Source organism: Equus przewalskii, chromosome 7 (genome assembly GCF_037783145.1).
Source record: "Equus przewalskii isolate Varuska chromosome 7, EquPr2, whole genome shotgun sequence".
NCBI lineage: Eukaryota > Metazoa > Chordata > Mammalia > Perissodactyla > Equidae > Equus > Equus przewalskii.
Window position 1 is genome coordinate 12,842,582 of NC_091837.1, and position 22,971 is coordinate 12,865,552.

Here is a 22,971-nt window from a genome sequence, read left to right on the forward strand (position 1 = left end):
ACTTCCCCTAAGAAATGGGTCTTCTTCCTGTTAATGAGAAGGAAGGAAGGGTTCACAAATCCCTTTTCACTTTGGCTGCTAGAAATTCAGAGCCAAATGGAAGTTCAGAGATAACCATGGTGGCCCTCAGGGAACATCTATCTGTGGACATTCTTCCCCACACGTGACCTTGATTTTGCTCAACTATTTCTATTTCCTTGGTCCCTGTCTTCTATTCCTAAGGATTTTCTGTCACTATTTTGCTAAGCAGTCTCAAATTCCTTGTGGGAGAAGTCAGAGCACCAAACGAACAGAGGGGGCCAGATGCCCAGGGACGATCAGGAGCTGCACTCCAGCCAAGCAGAGCCATGGGGCCCGGCCTGCTCCAGCCACTCACTCTTCACAGGAAGCACGTTCTGCGGGGAGGCCGGCTGCACATGGGCTGGCTCCTGGCTCTCCAGCAGCTTCTTGCTCAGGATGTCACTGAAGAAGATCCGGATCAGAGGCACCCCCCACAGGAACTGCAGCTGTTTGGTGATCAAGGGCATTGACTCGTTAAGCCTAGGAGAGAGCAGGAGACCAGGCGTGTCAGTTCCACCTGATGGATGGCCGCGGAAAGGCCACTCCGCTCCCTAACGGGCCTTCCACTTGGAGGGGTAGCTAGGGTCTGCCACTCAATACGGTAAATAAGATAAAAAGAAAAAAAAAATGAGGTCCACAAACTGCCGCTGAGGCCTGGATGTGTAAGGCAGTGACCTCTTTATCTTCTCTGTTGCTCCACCCAGACTTCCTGTGCTGCCAACACCATCACTGCTCTCCCCAGGTCCCCAGGCTCCAAACATCACAGTCATCTCCCAGGCATCTCTATCTGTTCTTCACCCTAATTCCATTCTGTTTACCCCCATCGACAAAAGCCATCTCCTTCACGGCTAGCTTGCAGGCCTGCCCACAAATGTCACTGACTCACTAGCCTCCTGAGCCTCCTCGTCTTCAAGTGCTCCTTTTTCCACTCCACACTGCACCCCAGCATCAGAATCACACCCTGAAATGCGCTCTCATCCCCTCCCTGCTCGAGACCCTATAATGGCTCTCAGCTGTTCTCCAGCATCACAGTGGTAACAGCCACCACCACTGAGTGTGGGCCAGGCCTGCGGCAGGCTCTCACATGCATCACCTCATTCAATGCTTTGAATCAACCCTAGCAGAGGGACTGTGAAAATTACCCCCATATTTCAGATGAGGAAAGCGAGGTGAAGTGACCTGCTCAAGGGCCCTCAGAGAAGAGGAGTGGAGCTCAGGCCAGGCCATTCACCACTGTGCTATCCACCCCACCCTGCTCCCACAACATCCCTCCTGACTCCCCAACACAAACACCCATTCTCTTCAGGCTGGGAAGGCACACTGGGTGGAAGGAGGTCATCCGCCAACAATCAGTCTTTTTAACTGGATGTCACTCAGTTATGAGGAAAAGGGAGGAAATCCAGTGATTTCCCTCCCTGGCCCCGACTTTTCTAGCTCAGGGGTACCTGCCAGGGACCCCAGGCCACAAGCAGATATCTAACAAGAAAGCAGCTGGCCATCACAGCTGCCTCAGCTCCCAAGACCCACTTCATCTCAGCCCAGGGTACACGTTTTTAAATTTGTGAGGAGCCCTACTTAATCCCTACCTTCTAGCCTAGTGTTTTTTAATATTTTTGAGTTCTTAACCAAAAATTTTAAAATTTATATTCCACCTCTTGAAAAGGATCTGGGGTAACTTTCATTCTCTTTGAATCACATGTCTTATTTTAGTTACCTCCAAAATATGGCAATCTAGGCAATCAATAAAAGCAATACTGAAGAAAAAAAGATAATATTGATAAAGTTGCATAATTTACTAAATGAAAAGAACAAAATATAATAGAATAGAATCTCATTTTTGTGAAAAAATTATTGATATTTATAGGCAGGAGAAAGACTGAAAGGATGTTTGCCCAGGTTGTCTTTGGGTACTAGCATTATGGGATGGTTTTTATTTTCTTTTGGTCTTCAGTATATTTTATACAATGAATATATATAACCTCACACTAAGAAACAAAATAACAGAAGCTGGAAGGGAGAAAGCAGGAAGAAGGGTGAGGCAGTGGGAGAGACAGAGCTTTGCCTCCGGGACTCACCCATAGTCCACGGATTGGGAGAACCAGCCCAGGACAGGGTGCCAGTGGGTCAGGTTGGATTTCTTCTGGGACACATACTTCTGACAGTAGCACAGCATCTGGGTGAGCAAACTCACAAACCCGTCTGTCTCCTCCTCTAACACTCGGGGGCTGAGGGAGCCCAAGTGCAGGAGGTTGCCTACAAAGAGACAAGGCTGAGTGCAATGGGCTCAGACGGACACACTTCATCACCTCCCAGCCTGCTCTCTCCCAGTGGCTCAGGCAGCCACGTCTACGTGCAGGAAGAAATTCCATGTAGAGGGGCTCCTGCCAGTGCTGGGGCTGCAGTGTGGTGCAGGCTAAGAAATAGGCTGACCCGGCTTCAAATCCTGGCTCTGCCAAGATGAGCTGTGTGACCCTCAACCCACCTCTCAATTCTGTTTCCTCTTCTGTAAGATTAGAATAATGGTCCCCACTCCTGGCATGAGGATCATATGTGATAACATGTAAGATGTCCGGCACACAGAGATATATGATATTAGTTAGTATAACATTTTAATATTGCACTAAGATTTTAAAATCAAGGGTCAACATAAGAATCGACCTTTTGAAAAACATCTGAATGCCCTGGGAAATCACTGTTATTCAGTGTTTACCAAAGTTATTTAATATGCCTTCTGTGAGGACTCTTGCATAAACCCCCTTAACATTTAGCCCCAAGACGGGGCCAGCCCCATGGCCGAGTGGTTAAGTTCATGTGCTCCACTTCGGCTGCCCAGGGTTTTGCCAGTTCGGATGCTGGGTGCAGACATGGCACCGCTCATCAAGCCATGCTGAGGCGGCGTCCCACATGCCACAACTAGAAGGACCCACAACTAAAAATACACAACTATGTACTGGGGGGCTTTGGGGGGGAAAAAGGAAAAATAAAATCTTAAAAAAAAAATTTAGCCCCAAGAATTCTTTTCTACATAAGACAAATTTCTTCTAATTAGGCAATGAGAATTATGTACCTCTGCTGTTTTCAAAGGCTTCTATCCATAAACCCTTTCTTCATCTACAATGAAAACATTGTAAAACAGATGATGCAGCCCTGATCTAAGCCCCACCCAACTGCATGTGCCCTCTCTTCTCTCTGGAGATGAGAATTATCCAGGCAGCTCACTACGTTTTCATTCTTCCTCTGCTGCCTGGAAGCAAGCGTCACACTCACTCACAGTCACTCAACCAGTCTGTCAGGCTGACATATTTCCCACGTGATGTTCAAGTTTACATGTCTATTTTAACTGGCTATCTGACCACATGTCTTTTATTGTAAGCACTTCCAATTCTTACTAAAAACAGCTTGTGCTCTCCAGAAGGGTGAAAACCAAAACACTTGGGCTTTTCCTGACGCCCAAAGTACAATGAAATTCCAGCCAGATACTCACCCATTAGACAAAGCGTATGGCATCCTTCTAAACTTTCACATACGTCACGGCATCGGTCTTCATCTCTTAAAAACGTGATGAATTTACGAAGCATGTCATGAGATTCTAAAACAGTGAGGCGCTGCAAACAATTGCAGACTGTTAAAGCGGAAGCTGACAGGAAGAATCTCCCTCCAGAGCACGAAACTGACCACCTGCAGATCAGCCCCCAGTTGCCAAGTGTGCTACGAATCACCAAGAAGAAAACGAACAAAGATGAGGACCTGCTTCTTTGGGCTACTAACCTGAGGGTGCCTGCAGTGGTTACTGATCTGGAAGAAATATCAGAAGAGGTGGACACGAACAGAGAAAACAGTTTACTTTCTAAGAAGGGCAAAAATGGAATCGGGAGAATGCCCGGAGCCCACTTACCTCAGGGGTCACTGTGCTGAGATGAGTCACGAGAGCAGGCACAGACATGATGTGGATGAGGAATGGCCGAATCAGATTGTCTGAAAATTCTGCAGCAATCACAGGGCTAGACACAGACAGATCACCTTATTCAGAGAGGCCTGCATGTGAAGCTGGAACAAGAGAACAGCCCTACCCACGCCCCAGATCCCCGGACACTATGCTTCTGAGGACTTCTTGGAAAACTAACAGCTGAAAATGGGGCCATCCACCAGGGAACGGCTGAATCAATGACAGTACAGTCATATGATGCAGCTATGAAAAATCAGTTTTGAAGTTTTACTGACATGAGAAAATGCTCATGCTATAATAAACTTTAAAAAAATGCAGAAGAGGAGGGCGGGGGTAGTGACTGGGAGGGAGGAAAAAGGGGCTTCTGGAATGCTGGTACTGCTGTTCTATTTCTCAGCTGGGGTGGTGCTCCACAGACGTGTTCACTACATGATAACCCACCAATAACTCACACTTCAAATCAGCAATTTATTTTAAATATATGTTATGATGTTAAGATTTAAATACATACGCATCCACACATAAATATATACAAATGAAAAAATATATACACAAAATATATTTTAAAATGTTAACAATTTATCTCTGGGTTGTAGAGTGATGAGAAACATTTTCTCTTCCTTATAGTCTTCTATTTTACCCAGGTTTTTTTTACAGTAAGCAGGTATTACTTTTATAATCAGAAAAAGAGATAAACACTAAAATAAGACAATGACCCCTACCTCACACCATATGCAAAAATTAACTCAAAATGGGTCACAGACCTAAACGCTAGTTTTATAACTGAAAGTATAAAAGTCTTAGAAGAAAACACAGGAGTAAGTCTTTGTGACCTTGGGTTAGGCGATGATTTTTTAGATATAACACCAAAATCACAATTAAAATTTAAAACTTTTGGGCCTCAAAAGACACCATCAAGAAAGTGAAAAAATGAGCCACAAAATGAGAGGAAATATGCAAATTATGTATCTGATAAGGGACTTTTATTCAAAACATATAAACAACTCATACAACTCAACAATAAAAGACAACTCAATTCAAAAATGAGAAGAATCTAAATAGATATTTCTCCAAAGAAAGATACACAAATGGTTAATAAGCACATAAAGAGAGGGTTGACATCATTAGCCATCAGGGAACTGCAAATCAAAATGACAGTGAGATGACCTCATACCCTTTAAGACGGCTATGATAAAAAGAGAAGAGAAGAGTGGGCAGTGCTGCTGGTGAAGGCTGCCCCAGCAGGTGACTCAGGAAAGGGAGTGGCAGGAAGCTGCTACCAGGAAAACCTGCTTGTGCCTAGGTGAATGGCTCATTCAGTACAACTCTGTGCAGCTCCTCTCAAAGTACGGAACAAAAGTATAACTGTTACTAGAGAGTTCGTTCCACTTCTGTAACTACTTATAGCATAACTGGTTAAATCCTGCTTCTCTGTTACGACATATGCTAGAGACATCTAGAGCTGTGCTGTTTAATACAGCAGCCACTGCCACGTGTGGCTCCTGAGCACTTAGAATGTGGCTAGTCCAAATTCAGATATGCGAGAAGTGTAAAATATACGCCAGTTTTTGAAGACTGAGTATGAAAAGAGATATTAATAAATTACTTAATTTTAATTAAGATAAATAATTTAAAAATATTGATTACATGTAAAAATGATAATACTTTGGATATATAGGTTTAAATAAAATATATCATTAAACTTAATTTCCCCTTTCTTTGGACTTTAATGTGGTTTTCATTCTATTTCTATTGGACAATGCTGCTCCAGACCAGCCTTGTTCAGCAGAACTCTCTGTGATGATGGAAATGTTCCATATTTGTGCAGCCCAATACAGTTGTCACTAGTCACATGTGGTCCCTGAGCACTTGAAATGTGGCTAATGCAAATAAGGAGCTGCATTCTTAATTTTAACAAATTTCTATTTAAATGGCCCCATGTAGTTAGTAGAAAGCACAGTCTAAACCAGAGGTTAGCAAACTACGGCCCACAGGCCAAATTCTGCCCACTGTTTTTGTAAATAAAGTTTTATCAGAACACAGCCATTCTCACTTGTGTATGTATTGTCTACGGCCACCTTGCACTACAATCACAGAGTAGTTTTGACAGAAGCTGCATGGCCCACAGAACCAAAAAAATTTATTAGCTGACCCTTTACAGAAAAAATTTGCCAATCTATGCTCTAGACCATCATTTTCCAAATCAGTGTTCCATGGAAAATGATTCCATGGGATATTAAGAGACATGCTCCACCATCCAAAAACTGGGCGAGGGTATTCCACGTTCAGGTATGTTTGGACCAACATCAGATCAAATGAGTCCAAAGGGTCTTGCTACCGCAGGACGTGCCCGAGCTTTTGCAGAAAGGCGCCCTGTGGATTAGCAGGAGGGGGCAGAGCAGGCAGCTTTACCAAGCCGGTTTGACCTCAACATTCCTCTCTCCCAAGCTGTTATTATCTTGGGGATTAAGACTATCACGTTATCTTATTAATATCTCCTCAAGTTAGTGTTCCTCTTGACAGTTCAAGAATGTTCTGGACCTATTAACAACTGCAGCTTCTTACACTAGGTGGTTATCAGAATTGCAGGTATAATTTCTACAAGGAAATATTTAGCTTCTTATGTACTTTATACTTCCCAACTAAGTGAAGGCAAATATCACATCCTCTCTTGTCCTCCAAATTCTAACATTTTAAACCTGTGTTCACAACACTATGCCCTTAATCCTTTTACCCTGCCCTTTGCTGGGCCTCCTCCAGCTCTGAGGTTTCTTATTTATTTATTTTTGCCGAGGAAGATTCACCCTGAGCTAACAACTGTTGCCCATCTTCCTCTTGTTTTTTTTGTGAGTCACCATCACAGCATGGCCATTAACAGACAAGTGGTGCAGGTCTATGCCCAGGAATCAAACCCAGGCTGCCGAAGTGGACTGTGCTGAACTTAACCACTAGGCCACCAGGGCTGGCCTCAGGTTTCCTTTGTTTTATCAATTAAAAGCTCAAGAGGAAAAGTGATTGTATCCTGGCCCCTGGCAGAACGAAAGCAATTCATTTTGAATAGCTTCCTTCAAATCGTGATGCAAAAACATTTAGGGGTAGAGATGGAAGATTAAGAAAAAGAGCAGTGGCAGACGTGTCACTTTCACCAAGAACACCACTTCTTGTAAATTCTGACAAAGTGGGCAAGCCTACACCTTCGACAAGTAACAAGAGAAAAGCAAGGCAGGAAGAGAAGCCTTCAGAAGCATGACCGCCCCCAGCTCTGACTTCTACTTACCGCAGCGCTAGCGAAAAGGCTGCAGTCAAAGTGCCTTTGGACAGACAAGGCCGGGGTCTCGCCAGGCCACGGGTCAGCAATATCTGAAAAGAACGTGTTAACTGGTCAGGGGACGATGCCAGCTTTACACTCATTTGTGTGTAAAAAAGAAGCATAAACGTGAAATGAGTGTTTCAGATAAACTATGTTGGAATGTTTTTTAAAAATGAAGGGAGAGAAAAGTAATGGGCGTGGAGATTCATTACACTGTTCTCTATTTTAAATACTGTGTTTAAATTTTTTAAATAATAAACAGTTAAAAAAATTAGCAGCCAATAAAAATGCCAGACTTGAAACTTCAGGACACTCTATTATCTTAGAAGCAGTTCAGAGTTATGGTGTCACGTGGAAGCTTCCTCACTGAGAGGACTGTTGATAATGCCACCTTCGGCTGTCACACCACTTCGCAGGTTACTGTGAGGAGAAAATGACACCAGACCAGGAAAGAGCCCCTCTCAGAACCAGGCGGAAGGAAGGGCCATGACGATGCCACCTCCCAAACCCAAGAATCCCAAGTACTTCCACACAGCGATTAGGTTTCTGACAATTCCCTGGAGATATGAACTGGCACAATAAGGTGCAGTGTCAACAGAAGGCTGTGTGAGGAGACAGAGCCGGAGAGAGAATTCCAGACACCAACCAAGAAGGAACCCGAGGGAAGAGGCCCTGAGGCCTCCGCCCCGAGTTTCAATCTCAAGCGACTGGACCATCCCTGCAGGTAACAGAGAAGCACAATCAAGGGATCCCAGGGCCATTACCCTCCCTTCACACACGGCACAGCAACTCAAGGTAGGGGACGGAGGAGAGGACGCCAGGCATTAAACTCCTCCCGTAAAAGGCGCTTCTGTAGGAGGGCCCAGATGTAGAAATCCAAGTTAAGGTATGGAGAATGCGATTACTCTTAGGGGACGGGGTCACAGACCTGCAGCACAGAATAAAATCCACGCTGGTTGAGATGTCCCATTATATTTGCACAGATGTGGTTCAGGGCTGGTCGAAGACTCTCTCCTAAATGAAGAAAAGAGTCTGAGAAAAAAGCCCTCGGCCGTATGGAAACAGTTTACGCGGGCAGAAAATCCTGCTCCGGGCCCAAGGCCGTAAGGAAACGTGGTTTACTCTGGCCTGCCTTCCTCTCCCCTTAGGTCTGGTACCAGAGGACAGGGAGACGTCACCTCTCCGGAATTCTCAAGTGCCACCTCTCAGGTGATGGGTCCTATCGGTTCCCCAGCCAGAAGTCGCGTCCTGGCCTCTGAGCTCCTGGAGCACCTTTTCTACTTCCCTCGGAAGGCCTGGCACTCTTACTCTCTGTGGCTGCCTCCTCTCTCCTAGGAGAGGCTGTGTGGTACTAATCTTATGGGACCACCGTCACGTATGCGGTCCGTCACTGACCGGAACGTCGCTATGTGGTGCATAACTGGATTCAAGTGTGACTTCCTTCAGTCCTGTGAGGAAGGGCAGGCACACAGCAGTTCAGCACCTCAAGCCCTCCCGGGTGGTGACCTTTTCTCTATCTCCAGGGCCCGCACAGCATCGGGCACACAGTGGGCTACTTGCTGAATGGATGAATGGAGGGAATACACAAAACACGTAAGGCTAAGTACGATTTCAGGGGAGGAGGCAGCTTTACAATGCAAATTTTAGGGGTGAAATAGAAGTATTGGCTGCTGACTGAGCCTCCAAATCAAATAAGGCTTAAGTGAATATTATCACTCGAAGGCTGAGGTGCTGTGGGAGTTATGAAACCCGAGATCAGAGGGACCGTGCCTTTACGCATAAACCCCAAGAAGGGAGCGGGTCTAGCACACAATACTCAACATATTTTGGACGCTGTAACACAGTCTGATGGGAAGCGCCAAGGGCATCTTCATTTGCATGGTCTCAGGGCCTTCCCTGAGGCCTATGGCAGCGAAATGCTTCTGAAAAAGGTGAAAAGGGCCCCAAGTTCTCTATGGAAATGCTACTTAGGAAAGATTTTCTCACAAGTCCCACATACCTTTTCCCCGGAGAATTTTCCACGTTGAAGTGTCTGTGAAGGTGACAAGCATTGTGAGGTACAGCGTGATGAGTCTGGAGTCTTGTAAAATTTCAGGCTGGAAAGCATAAAGAGGGTAAAACTAAGACACACGCCCTCTAGTCCCAGACAAGGGAGCAACCATTTTTCAATTTTTCCGAGTCTGCATTCAGGCTCAAAAAAGTAAGTCAGGATTATAAGTAAGTCTTTATTCTTTTTCTCTTGGGGAATGACCATTTTAGGAGTTAAATGACAGGGATTTCGGCACACTAGTGCTTGACCATGTAATATGAAATACTCTTGGGAAGAGAGAATTGAGTACTCTTGGAAAACAAGATGACCAGGGCTGGCCTGCTGTATGTAGGCATTTACGTACATATGCATGTACGTACGCAGGAGCAACAGAGTAGAAATGCAATGGAACATAATAGGGACTCCAGGCTCAGGCTTCTGGCTTTACCAGTTAACTAGCTGTGTGATGTTGGGCAAATTTCTTAACTTCTCTGTACCTCAGTTTCCTCCTCTGTTGACTAGGGATATTAACACTGCTTTCTCCATAGAGTTGAGAAATAAAGGGATTAATGTATATAAAGCAGTAAGAACAGTGCCTGGCACATAGATAACTCTATGTAATGTTGGCTATTATTATAATCATGATTATAATTCATGCTTGCTGCCAGGTCAAGGCCAAGAGAGCATTCCCAAGAGATTCTCAAGAGAGACGGCTGGGAACGGATCACTGGGGGCTCTGGGGACATTTGCTCCATCGCTCAGCTGCTTCCTGAGTCCTTGCCAAGCCTCTGCCCCTAAACTTCTCCCTCCCTACGTGCAAAGTGGAAATGGCCGCTGTTGGCATCCACTCACACCCCTGCCCACCTTCTCGTAACACAAGGGTGGGCACAGGACCAGGCTGGGCTGGCGGCAGTATCCCATCCTCCTTGTCACCGTGACCAGTTCAGAGTTGACACCAGGATCCCACTGGACTTTTACAAGTCCTCCCAAATTTCTGAACTGGTGGGGGAGACCTCCCTTTTCCCTTTGGTCAAGACAGAGTAAGAATTTGAGGCCAGAACTGCTGGCTACCATGTTTACAGCAGAAGAGGACAAGCTGTTTTCAAAAGGGAGCAGAGATGAGAGAAAGGAACAAGAGGGAGAAGCCAGAACCCTTGGCTCTAGTCACCCACACCTGCCTCTTCCATGACTAAATATTCTCTTTCTGCTTAGCTTATATGTATTACTACCTGCACTCAGGTTGGGTTTCTGCACTTATAACAAGAGGCCTGACTAGTTTAATAAAATAAACTATAAAGTATTCTTTGTATCAAAAGAATGGGAAGGAAAACAACAAATTCCCTGTGGTAAGCACTGACCAATGTTTGAAATATTGTACATGAAAGAAAGGCTCATATTTAATTATTATTATTTTTGGTGAGGAAGAGTGGCCCTGGGCTAATATCTGTTGCCAATCTTCCCTTTTTTTTCCTCCCCAAAGCCCCAGTACACAGTTTTATGTGCAAGCTGTGAGTCATTCTAGTTCTTCTATGTGGGATGCTGCCACAGCATGGCCTGACAAGCGGTACGTAGACCTGCACCGAGGATCCAAACCAGAAAACCCTGGGCTGCCAAAGCGGAACTCATGAACTCAACCACTCGGCCATGCGGCTGGCCCCAAAAAGGCTTATATTGCTAACAGTATCGAACTCCCTCTCTCCTAGGACATGGGCTCTAATTATTCCTTATTAGACTCTCAATTATAGATCCCTAAAGGTACAGCCTATGAGGGAACCATGAGGACTCTGAAAACATATTGTAAAGGCCTCAAGTAGGAAGGCTATACATACAGTTGTGTTTTTTGTTTTTTTTTTTTACCTTGAGCTGCTTAAGAAACTCACAGCAATACCACAGAATGTCTTTGATCTGTTTGATCCACAGGAGGGTGAGATCTTTGGAAAGTGCCAGGGACACATACCACACCTACAAGCAGGAAAAAGAGAAACGTAACAGCAGTTACAGGGATCAAATTACATACGTTCTGGCTACGGCAACGGGACCAATGAGCCAGTCCAGTGCCAGGTAAGGCAGCAGGGATGAGCGGATGAATGAGCAGCAAGCAGGGCTTATTTTAATACTAAACCTAGAGATAAAATAGCCTAGTATAGGAATTTACCATTTTGAGTGAGACGCAAGAGTAAAACACAGCTTCTTGGATAATGAAGAGACCAAGGAAATCAGCGGTACTTTGTTAACGTTTTTGATCCATTACTTATTTGCACATGTGTGTGAATTAACAAAGTCATAACACTCAACAGGAACTTTCAGAGCCAAATAGGCTGACTTGAGAGCTTGTGGGACTTTCCAGCTCCTGTCCCACTTACCTTGGGTTCATTCTCAGCATCCATGCTGCTCAGGATACAGCGACACAACTTCTCAAATCTCTGTAAAGAGGCACAATAGGGGTTAGAAATTCCCACAAGTAATGGAGAAATAGGAAAGAAGCACATGTTTGGTGGGCACCTGGCATGTGCAGACATGACGTCAGATGACTCACACATGTGATCATATTTAATCCCTCCTCACAGATGTGGAAACTGAGCATCAGAAAGGCTAAAGAAAGGTCCTCACAGGGTGGCCCACAGGCTGGGGAAGCCCTACACATGTATTTAGATTGGGGCTCCTTTGGAAAGACAAATCCATCTGGAGAACTGGGCTTGGCTTCCTGCAGACGAGCAGCCATCTCCTACGCTGTGCTCTCCTGTCTGCCATCTTGTAGGCACCACAGATACTGACTTTTGCCTCACAAACCGTCATATCATCACTTTTCCCTTGAAACGCAAAAGGAAGAAAACTGGAAACTGGAAACCATGTTCCACTCTGGCCATAGCAACCCTGGATCCACCCTTCAAAGTGGTGTGGTCCTGGGCGGCTGCCCCACCCCACTAAGCTGCAGTTTCCTCCTCTGCAAGCAGGGGCACCTCACTGTGCCTGCCTGTCCTAATCTATGTGACCGTGTGCTCACGGCCAGCATACTCCTCTCTCTCTTCCTGGGCTACAGGTTCCACGAGGGTGAAGACCTTGTCCATCGTGTTTCCTCCTGGGGCCCCAGTGCCTAGAAGAGGGTCTGGCACAACGTGAAGCTTAGCAGTAATGAATGTCTCACCCCTGGGGACACAGAGTCAATGGTATCATCAGTACTCTACAGCTGCTTCCTTGGAATTGTATTTTCTAGGCTGATCATTCTAATTCCAAAGGTACAACCAGCATGTTTTGCATGATTTGCAGGTTCTAAGACATTTCAAATTAGCTGCCAGTTTTTACAAATTAGAAAACTGAGTGGAAAGGTCTCCAGTATCTCCTTAAAAAATCAGAGTACCAGTCCACCACGGTCTGGCCCGAGCAGCAGCAGCGCCCTCTGGATGGGCGTGCCACAGACCCCATCCCTCCCTCTGATGTCCTCACCACCACTGCCTGTCAGTTACCAGTTATGAAGACTTGCATTATGTCTTGTCTCACAAACGGCTTCTTTCACTCATGTGCCTCAGCTGCCTGACTCCTGTAAGCATCCGAGTCCATGTGCTTATAAGAGTCAACATGAAAAGACTCGTGACGATTCCCAGAAGCACTGGACATAATCCCCACAAAACACGCTCCACGAAAACCAAAGGGCAGGATGTGGGAGACAGGACCCATCTCACAGAGGCGTCGTAAGGACTACATGAGTTAATATTCAGAAAATACTTACACAAAGGCCTAGCAGACAGTAAGCACAATGCATGTTTGCCATTATTATTTTACCTCATTATCCTCTTTGATTCTGAACAAGAACAGCAGTTTCCTGGCAATCTTAAAAATACAAAGTGCACTTCTTTTACTGGACCCCGAGTCATCTGCTGTGAAAAACTCATCGATCTCTCTCCTAGGGAGGGAAGGGTAAAAAAGGACATTTTTCATTAGGAGCTCACAGGAGCTGGAAGGTTTTTAAGAAGTGTAAGCGAAAAATGCAATCTCTTCTTGCTATGACTTGAGAGCAAGAGAACAAGTGCTGAGGAGTCCACAGCCCCCACCTGATTTCTCTCCGCAGTCGACGGCGACAGAGAAAACTCCGCACGTGGGCCTGAATGCCTACAGCAGCTCGCTCCCGCTCCTTCTGCACGAGTCTTTCCTCACGAGCCTGACGGGCCCTATCGATGAACCATGCTCTCGAGGTCTGAGAAACGGTGAACATGTTTGCAAACGTGCACAAACCCTGCAAGGAAAATGGCGAGTGGCTGGTGTAGGTCACTATGTGAAAAACATGTACAGAAAGGGGCTCACGAGCAGAGAGTTGGCAGGGACTTGGGTGGCAGCAGAGAGCTACTCAGGGCCCTCCAGCACCTTCCAAAGGGCTAACAGCTCTCCTGGCACAAGTTCCAACCTCCTATCAGCTCCTTTCACGCAACGCACCAAGACCAGCAATGCTTTTCCCTGTATTAAATAATTACATTTCCTTAAGAGAAAGAGCACAGCACCTGGCATCAGGTACAGGCTCTGTAATCGTTAACGAACAAAGCACAAATCGACTTCATCCACAAAGCTCTAATTCAAACCAGGCATCCTCTAAGTCAAAGGATCCAAGATATTTGCATGTTCCGGAACAGTCCACAATACTTGGGACGCCAACACTGAGCAGTCAACTTTCATTCTGCCAAGTAAAGACTTGAGGGGAAATATCAAACATGATTATTTACTGTCCCCATTATTTTGTTTATCCATTCACTCAACAATTATTTACTGGTATCTACTTTGTGCCCAGCACAAAAGAAGCCTTTCATTTGTTTAAAAAGGGCCATGTTAACAGTAAAAACACTAAACATACATGATTCCAGAATGGAATACAATCCACTAAATTGAATACATTTGGTTTTATGTATAACATGTTCTGTCGTCCTTACTGTTCCCATCCTGCCAAGGGCTGATGAAGTCTTTGGAGCAGAACTGCTCCCATCCACTGACTGGTACATTCTGGACAGAGGCTCTAAATCATCCATTACATTTTTATCTAAATCCCCAGCCACTGTCTTTTCCCAAAGGGATGGCTTTGGCAATCAGCCTAGGGCACACAGCACTGGTCCACGGAGGCTCCCATGCTCAGATGACTTCTTTAGATGCTTGATAACTTTGTCATTCTATCCAAAATATCTAATCAGCCCAGCCGACAAAGGCAGTGAAATGAATTATTCAGAAACCCAGACTTCTGGAAATCAATCTCTTTCTCAGGTTGCTTCCCTCAAAGCAGTGCCTACAGGAAAACATCGAGAATAAAAAGCTCAAGCGAGGCTCTTCTCATGTCAGCATATCGAGGGACCTCTGTGGCCCCCTGTCAACGCTGATCCACATCTGTTAAACAACAAGGCTTTTCCAACACATAGGTCTCTCACCAGGACTTCTCAAAACAAATGAGCAGAGCCCTCCTGACCACAGCAGGGAGAAGAAGCAGGCAGGAGAGCAAAAGGGAGCAGCCTTCTGAGTCATTTACTCTGTCGCCCCCCCGTAGGGGACGTCTGCAGACTCACCTGAGGCCCCGCCCGCGACGCAGAAACGCCAGGTAATCATCAGTGATCTCGCACAGGACGCACAGCGGACGGCAGCTTCTCACTTCAGAGGAGGGGTCTTTTCCGGCAGAAGCAGAAGAAAAAAATCCAGATTTAGGGTTAAGTTTTATAAGCAGGGCATCATATATCTTCCTCACCGAGTAAAACTAATAAAAACCGTGCCTGGGGTTTTAAAACAACAACACTGTGTCCTCTTTTGTTAATGCCTGATCTACATGGTAGACATATCTCCCCAGTCCCCACACTTTACAGTGAATAAGTTGAAAATAACTCCAAAGAAGTTGTTAAATTAAAGGTATACACACTTTGTGATGGCAAGCAGGAATAACAGAGGGGATGGAATGTTAAAAAGCCATTGAAAATTATGCTGAACATTTTTAACAATATGGAAAATGTTTATGCCTAAGAAATAAAAGAAGGGCTGGCCATGAACCAGTATGATCCAAATTATATAATGAAAAAGAAAAATGCATGTGTACACACGGAGAGAAAACTGGGAAAAATACACCAAGATGTTAGGAATGGCTGTTTTGAGGCAGTGGAATTGTGGGAAACGCTGCTTCCTCAACTAGTCTGTCTTCTAATCTTTTTTAAAAAATTATTTATTTATTTTTTAATTAATTAAATTTTTTTTTTTGAGGAAGATTAGCCCTGAGCTAACATCTGCTGCCAATCCTCCTCTTTTTGCTGAGAAAGACTGGCCCTGAGCTAACATCCATGCCCATCTTCCTCTACTTTATATGTGGGACGCCTACCACAGCATGGCTTTTGCCAAGCGGTGCCACATCTGCACCCAGGATCCGAACGAGCGAACCCCGGGCCACCGAGAATCAGAACGTGCGCACTTAACCGCTGCGCCACCAGGCTGGCCCCTAGTCTGTCTTCTAAATGTACCATATGCTCTTTCCTCAACATGGAGACAGGCCCTCATTTGGGGGGTGGGGCAGAGAAGAGGGAGCCTCTTCCCTATGGAAAAACAGGTAGCTGCACGCAAACTGTGACTAAGTACATACCATAAGACTATCTCAAGGCTTTCAGTTCTCTGGGGGGGCCTTGAGGATAAGACCCCTCCCTTGAGATTATTATCCTCTCAGCAATGCTATGCGCTGGTTTCCGTTTCCACCATATAACAGTGTGTACTTTGCAGTTGTTCTAATTCTTTCTTATTCACCTCCTCTAACTGCATAGCACCTACTACAGTCCATCAAGCAAAGAAAACACATAATGAAGTACTTACGTACTTACTCTGCTAAGCACCACAGAGAATCAAGGAAAAGGCTGTGTGGAGCAGAAAAAGCCTTGGATCAGACAAAGGTCTGATCCAGACTGGTTGTTTTTAGTTCTGACTCTGCTTCACTTGACCAAGCTACTTATCCCCAGTAGGCCTCAGTTTCCTTATCTGTAAATTGAGGATAATAACAGTACCTACCTCCTAGGGTTGCTAAAAGGATTAAATGAAACATTTACCCTTCTTGTACCTCAACTTAGTCGTCATGACACTGTGATCACGATTAAATAGAAAACTGTTCATAAGGAGTATCTGAAAGCTGACAGCGTATAAGGGAGCCTACTGCCTTGTCCTCAAGAAGCTTACAATCCAGTTAGGGAAACAACAATGACATATGTGGAAGGATTAGGAAACAAGGGGTTGGTGATAACCAAGATCATTTGAAAAGCAAACAAAAACATATTGATTGAGAATCCACTATGTGTCAAATCCCTTCTACATGATCTCATCCAATAGGAACAGCAGCCCTGTGAGATCATTTAATACCCTCCAGAGTCCATGTTAGACCATTAGCAAGGGGCAGAGCCAAGATATTCATACTAAGAGAGAGGACTCAAACTCTTCTCTACTGTTATAATCCCATGAGACCTGCTCAAAATCAGTCTTTCCAGGATGAGTTCTCTCATGGAGAACTACGAAAGAACACGACAGTCCAGAGAGCACTGTCCAGAGAAGAAGCACCATAAATACCAACTGCTGACTGAGCCCAAGAGGATTCTCCCCATTTGGGGGGAACAGCTGGGCAGCCAGGTTTAATGACCACCACCATTTGTTAAGGGCAGATGATGTATCAGACACTGTACTGACATTCAACCGATTTTGTCTTATCAATACTATCAGATCTCAACAGTCTAATTTTTTAAGAACAGGCAATAGCTATCATTTATTGAAGGCTACAGCCTATCTAGTTGTGTGCTATTATCATCAATCCCACCTTCACATGGAGAAAATGAAATCTAGAGAGGGGACATGACTTGCCTGAGGTCTCTGGGCTCCTTAATTTGAACTCACGTCTAATTGCTAAGCAATTATTGATTTTAAGTGGAACAGACTAGATCCAGGGACTCTTGCACTCACAGAACAGCAAACAAAAGCTGAGAATGCTGGCGACGATAAGTTAGAGCCAAATTACGACCAAGTTTTTCTTTATTGATATCATTAACACCAGCTGCCCTTATTGAGAGCTGAGCGTCAGCCACGGTACTAAAACTTGTATTACACAACACCCTCTGTGAAACGAGCTAATTACTCCATTTTACAGAGGAGGAAACTGAAGCTCAGAGAGGCGAGGGAAGTCACCCCAGATCACACAGCGAGTGGATAGGATTTGAACTCCCGGCATATTTTCTCGGCATTAACAACCACAATAACAAATGTTCTTCACCCAGCATTAGTCCGTTTATAAAGGCCTATCGCCCCAGACATGAAAAGAGGTGGAAAAGGCCACGGAGAGACCCCCTGGAGCCCGAAAGCAAGCAAGCCCCCAGAGCCTGCGCCTCCGACCAAGCGAATCAGGGACCGGGCCCCAGGGCCACCTCCCTCAAAGTCCCCGGCCCCACCACCCGGAGAACTCACGACCCCGTTCCCACTCGCTACCCGCAGGCCGTAGACCTTTACCTGTTCGAGGCCCCCGCGCACGGGGTTGGCGCCACAGCCACCGCAGCCTCAGCCTAATACCCCCAAGCTCTGCCAGACCCGGGGCAGCGGCCGAGGCCCGACCGCCATCTTGCCCCGGGGTGTTCGCTCTGAGAGCTCCGCTGGGCAGCAACTACCCAGTTCCGGGCAACGACAGTTCCGCAGAGCCTCTTCGCCCGGGAAGGAAAACCTCCCTACACCTGTCCTCCTCTCCGGAAACTGAAAAAAGCGGAGCCTTCAGGAGCAGGATAAAGGCCTGACTCAGCCGAGAGGAGATGCACCCCACCCCAGCAGGACAGTTTGGAAGTAAAGCGGCCGACGCCCTGCCGCACAGCGGACCCCTTACGAAGGCGCCCTCTGCGGGGCGGAAGTGGGGAGCCCTGGGCCGACAGCGGAAGTTCCCGCCCCGGCCCCGCCTCCGCCGCCGGCTCGTGCGAGCTGGGTGTTTCCTGCCTCTCTCACTCCGGGCTTCGAGACTCCGGCGTCCTCCGACTTTTCATGGTAAGCAGGGCGGTGGCCGCCGACTGGGGCTTCTGGACGGCCGAGAGAGCGGGGCAGAGGCCGAGTAGAGGGGACAGGGACCCCGAGGAGGGGGTGAGATGAGGGGCTGTCGCCATGGGGGAGAGGCGGTTGGGGGATTGGATGGGGGCGAGGCCGGGGGTGGGGGAAGGGCTTTGGGTGGAGAATTGAGAGGATCCCTGGCTGTTGGGGACCCCGGGAAAGGGCATTTGGGTTTGGGGAGTAGATGTGTGTAGGGGTGAGTAGGGGAGGGCAGTCTCTGAGTCTTGAGAGTTTGTTGGAGGTGGGAATTGGTGATTTGTGGAGAGAACAAAGAGATTCATTGAAGATGGACATTTGTAGGGGGGAATGAGGATTTAGTGGAGGTTGTGAAGGCGAATGGGTAGGTTATGAGAGGGCGAAGTGGGATTCCTCGGGGCGGAGCGTTTGCGGTTTTTGGAAGTTGTGGCTGGAGTTTCTGGGTTTCGGAACGTCTGAACACCTGGGCGAGTGGAGTGGCGGAAAGAAAGAGAGCGAACTGGCGGGCGGGTGTGAGTTCGGTGCTTGGAACTCCGCGGAGAGATACCAGGGGCTTGAGGTCAGGGTGCCCTCGCCACGGAGTCCACTGCCTTAACTGGGTACCTATCCAGTCACTTCCGTTGAGGCCCGAAGTGGCCCCACCTAAGGAGCTGGAGATGTTTCACATGCTGTCTCCCAGTTGTGGGAAGGTTTGTGTGCTTGGAATCCTTCAAGGGTCTGTTATCTGAATTAGCTCTTTGTCCGTGGGTGGGAATGATCAAAGTTCGGTCCGTATTCTTCCTTTTACTTGTGTGCCGCCTGTTTCTTCTCTAGAAAGTGCTGTCTTTAAGGAAGATCAGGCCCAAGGATACTGCTGAAGAAAAATTAGTCAACCTGTATTTGACTTGGGTCTGCTCCATTTTGTGCAAATTAAGGGCCACCTGAGGAGAAGGCAGCACAAACCCAGTGGTTCTCAAACTGTGCTCCCCAAACCGGCAGCATCACCTGGGAACTTGTTAGAAGTGGCCAAATTTCTCATCCTGCTCCAACCACTGAATCAGTCTGGGGGTGAGGCCCAGCAATGTTTTAACAAGCCCTGCAAGGGATTAGAGTAACAATTTCTTGATTTGGGCTGTATGATGGAAGGGGCAGGAGAGTGGGAGTCAGAGGATTCTAATAGTACTGTTTCTTAATTTCTTCTCCCAAAAATGTGAGCTTCACGATAACATTTTCCTCACTGGACCATTGAGAGAAATGGGCCAAAAGTTAGTATGCTAAACACAGGAAGAGAAGAGAATTCAGCAAAACACTCGGAAATAGGCAGTAGCTGTCCTATATGTAAGTTTTGGGTGCAAAATAATGGTACAGTTATGTGGCTGGGTGAATTTGGTTGAAATGGACAGCAGACTTTTCTGAGTTGTAGAAATGCCCCCAGTTTGGGGAAGTTTTATAATTCGCCTCAAGGCAGTGACTCTTAGATCTAGCTGGTTAAAGAAACACCTTAGCTTTGTGGCTCTCGCCTCTTGCTGCACGTAACATCACCTGCAGAGCTTTCTAAACTAGTTTGAGCTGCCATGCCCCTCCCCTCCCCAATTTGATTACTTGTGCTGGGGTGAAGTCCAGGCATCAGTGCTTTTGCTTGTTTGTTTTGTTTTCTGAGGAAGATTGGCCCTGAGCTAACATCTGTGCCAGCTGTCCTCTATTTTGCATGTGGGTCGCCACCACAGCATGGCTATGGATGAGTGGTGTAGGTCCATGCCTGGGAACTGAACCCCAGCCATCAAAGTGGAGGGCACTGAAGTTAACCACTAGGCCATGGGGTGGCCCAGGCATCAGTACTTTTTAAGCATGCCCAGGTGATTGTAGTACAGCCGGGGCTGGGCACCTCTGGTCTTGAGGAAAGCTTGAGGGGCAGAAGGGAAACTACACTAAGGACTGGTTGCCAAGTACTTTAACATTCACTCTCTGAGGGTTGTTAGGAAGATTATGGCTTTAACTTCGCTTTACCAGTTAAGAAACTGACACTCGGTTCAACCACTTGTCTGAACAGCACACAGGAAGTGGTGGAACTGGGACTCAGTCCCCGTTGGCCGATCTCTCCATCAAACCTTCCACACGCACATTTCCCCCAACACACACACACACATATGCATGCATGGGAGACAGGTCTGCAGAGATCTGTGTAGAAAACATCTGCAGGTGAGGGATTTGGTGCCTTTTTTCCTGTTGTACTTGCCCAGGTCTCCTTTCGTGTCAACGGTCCCCCTCCAGCTGACTTTTGTTTTTAAGCATGCATACAGTTGCTTCCTGTCTGTGGCTCTGAAGCTGTGAAGTAGGGGCGTGCTTTTGTTTGTGATGCTGTGGTTTGTTTTTATGCCTGGGTGGGAATTCACTGGGCCAATAGAGCAAGAGGTTGGGGAGCTCCTCCAAGCCCATGAAGTTAGTTATGGCCTAATTAAGGCATGCAGAACTTTGTAGAGTAGTGGGTTGCAATTTAGGCTGCATATTGGAATTACCTGGGGGAGTTTCCAAAGTTCTGTTGCCCAGGCCACAGCCCCAGAACAATTACATCAAGATTTCCATGGGTAAGACCCAGGCATCAGGATTTTCTTAAGCTCCCCAGGGCATTCCTATGTGCAACCAAGTGGAGGGCCCCTGTTTAGAATCAGCAACAGTATACTCAGGGAAAATGGAAAAGAGAGAAGGCTTGACTTATCCATCTAACTGGAATAAACTTCTTTTCTGATTGAATAGAAACGGTAACCAATACCTTCAGTATCATTACCTCTCTGTTTCTTGTAACCAATTTTGCTCTCTCCTGTGCCAGCTCCCCAACCTCATTAATAACGAAATCAAACCTTTGAAACAAGTTAAAAAGCAGGATCCCAGTAGCGGTGGCCTCTGTAGAGAGGTTTGCTGTGAGAGGCTTGTTGTGTCCTCAGCTCACCGTAACTCAGGCTCAGGGACATGAACACAGCCAGAACGTTTTTTCCAAGGGCCTCTTCTGGTGTTGAGGAGACTGACCTTTGGAGGGGTGGGCTCCTGAGAGGTTCAGAGCTTTCTTTGTCTGTTCTGGAGTCTCAAGCTAGAGCAGGATGGTTTCTGCCTTCATCTCTTAGTGATTCAGTCAGCTGTGCATAGAGCTGGAAATGGGCTCCAAAGAGAAGATAATCTGAGACTTGGCGAACATTCTCAAATAGTCGTAGTTTGAGTGCTTTGTGTCTGAGTATTTGCTCTGAGCCAGGGGCTGTGTTGAGTGCTCTCTGTGGCATCCCTCACAGCAGCCCTGGGAGGCAGGTGTGGCTGTTGTCCCCATTTGATAGATAGGACTTGACTCAGATGACTTGTCCGGACTCCCAGAGCTGGGAAATGGCAAGGCTGGGGACTTCAACTCAGGTCTGACTTCCAAACCCAAGCCCTCAGCCACACGTTGCCTCCCATCTTTTTTCAGAGCTTTTTTGAACTTTCTAAAGAAGGCGAGTAGGGCCCCCCTTCCTCAAGTTATATGTTAGAGCTCTGTATATACCAAGCATGACCCTTGATAAAATCATGGGCTCCAGGCAGGACTTGCCACGTCCTTCATTTACTCCCTTACCAACTCACTTTGGGAAGTGACTGAACTTCTGTGGCTGTGGTATCAGAATCTCCAAAGCGGAAATAACAATAGCCATCTCCCAGCGCTCTTTGGATTTTAAATGGTCAAATGTGGTGGTAGAAAATAAAACAGTGGGATCTTCTGGGAGGGAGGAGTGGGAAAGGGGCCTGGAGGAGCTTTCTGGAGCAGTGGAAATGTTCTCTATCTTGATTGGAGGTGGGGTTACACAGATGCATATATTGACCAAAACTCATCCAACTCTACATTTAAAATGCACTTTATTGTATGCAGGTTATCTTTCAAAAGGTATTGGAAAGCCAAAAAGCAAACAAAATATACTTTATGACTTTTTTGTCTGTCTGATGGGAGGTGCCTTAAAAAACGTTACACCATTTCCCAAAAACATGTTTATTTTTGTGTACATGTAGATTTGAAAGGGTACTTTAAAAAGTATTTCCATTTTGGGGCAAATTTCTTTAACCCCTCCCCCCCAAAAAAAACCACCCGTAACTATAAGCCTTTTTTTCCTCTCCAGGTCTTCACAGTTTTTAGAAACTCTAAGCCCATAAGCTCCTGCCATCATCCCAGGGACAGAGTTTTTCTGGGGGAAATGGTTGGTGATAACTGGCAGTGTTGGTCTCTGGGGACTGAGTTCAAAGGAAAGCGAAAAAGGAGGGCCTGCCGCTTCCTCTTGGCCTTTCTTATATGTTTGGTGTCAGGCCACAGGGACCCCAGGTGAGCTAAGCCTGAGCTTTTGGAAAATTGCCGCCTTCTTACATTTTCCCTTAATGAAGCAGAAACAGTTTCTCGAGAAAACACTTTTCTTTCCAGGAGGCCATTCCTCCTCCGTGTCACTCTGCAGGGCCTGGACACCAGTCCCCCAGTGGGTGATTTCCAGGCCGCTCTTTTGGGAGGATGGAGGTCACGAGGTCCACCGTGGCCTGTGCTATTAGTGGTGGATGGCAGGTTGCCAGCTGTTAGTCCCTTTCCCATTCAAAAAGTCACACTTGTGTTTT

General features: G+C 46.5%; 2 protein-coding genes across 2 annotated transcripts in view; one reads left to right on the forward strand and one right to left on the reverse strand.

Annotated features, from left to right (window-relative positions):
• Nucleotides 1–18,216, reverse strand: part of UBE3B (ubiquitin protein ligase E3B) — a 50,152-nt gene extending 31,936 nt beyond the window's left edge. The window contains exons 1-13 of the mRNA XM_008520920.2: nt 17,827–18,216; nt 14,883–14,979; nt 13,395–13,576; nt 13,126–13,246; nt 11,709–11,768; nt 11,203–11,307; nt 9,316–9,412; nt 8,245–8,330; nt 7,284–7,366; nt 3,956–4,061; nt 3,545–3,665; nt 2,136–2,313; nt 377–540 (exon numbers count right to left, since the gene is read on the reverse strand). Of these exons, the coding sequence (XP_008519142.1) occupies nt 377–540; nt 2,136–2,313; nt 3,545–3,665; nt 3,956–4,061; nt 7,284–7,366; nt 8,245–8,330; nt 9,316–9,412; nt 11,203–11,307; nt 11,709–11,768; nt 13,126–13,246; nt 13,395–13,555 (1,282 nt within the window). The 5' untranslated portion in view covers nt 13,556–13,576; nt 14,883–14,979; nt 17,827–18,216. The remainder of the gene's footprint in view (nt 1–376; nt 541–2,135; nt 2,314–3,544; nt 3,666–3,955; nt 4,062–7,283; nt 7,367–8,244; nt 8,331–9,315; nt 9,413–11,202; nt 11,308–11,708; nt 11,769–13,125; nt 13,247–13,394; nt 13,577–14,882; nt 14,980–17,826) is intronic.
• Nucleotides 18,101–22,971, forward strand: part of KCTD10 (potassium channel tetramerization domain containing 10) — a 28,589-nt gene continuing 23,718 nt past the window's right edge. Inside the window, exon 1 of the mRNA XM_008520918.2 lies at nt 18,101–18,345. Coding sequence (XP_008519140.1) covers nt 18,343–18,345 — 3 coding nt within the window. The 5' untranslated portion in view covers nt 18,101–18,342. The remainder of the gene's footprint in view (nt 18,346–22,971) is intronic.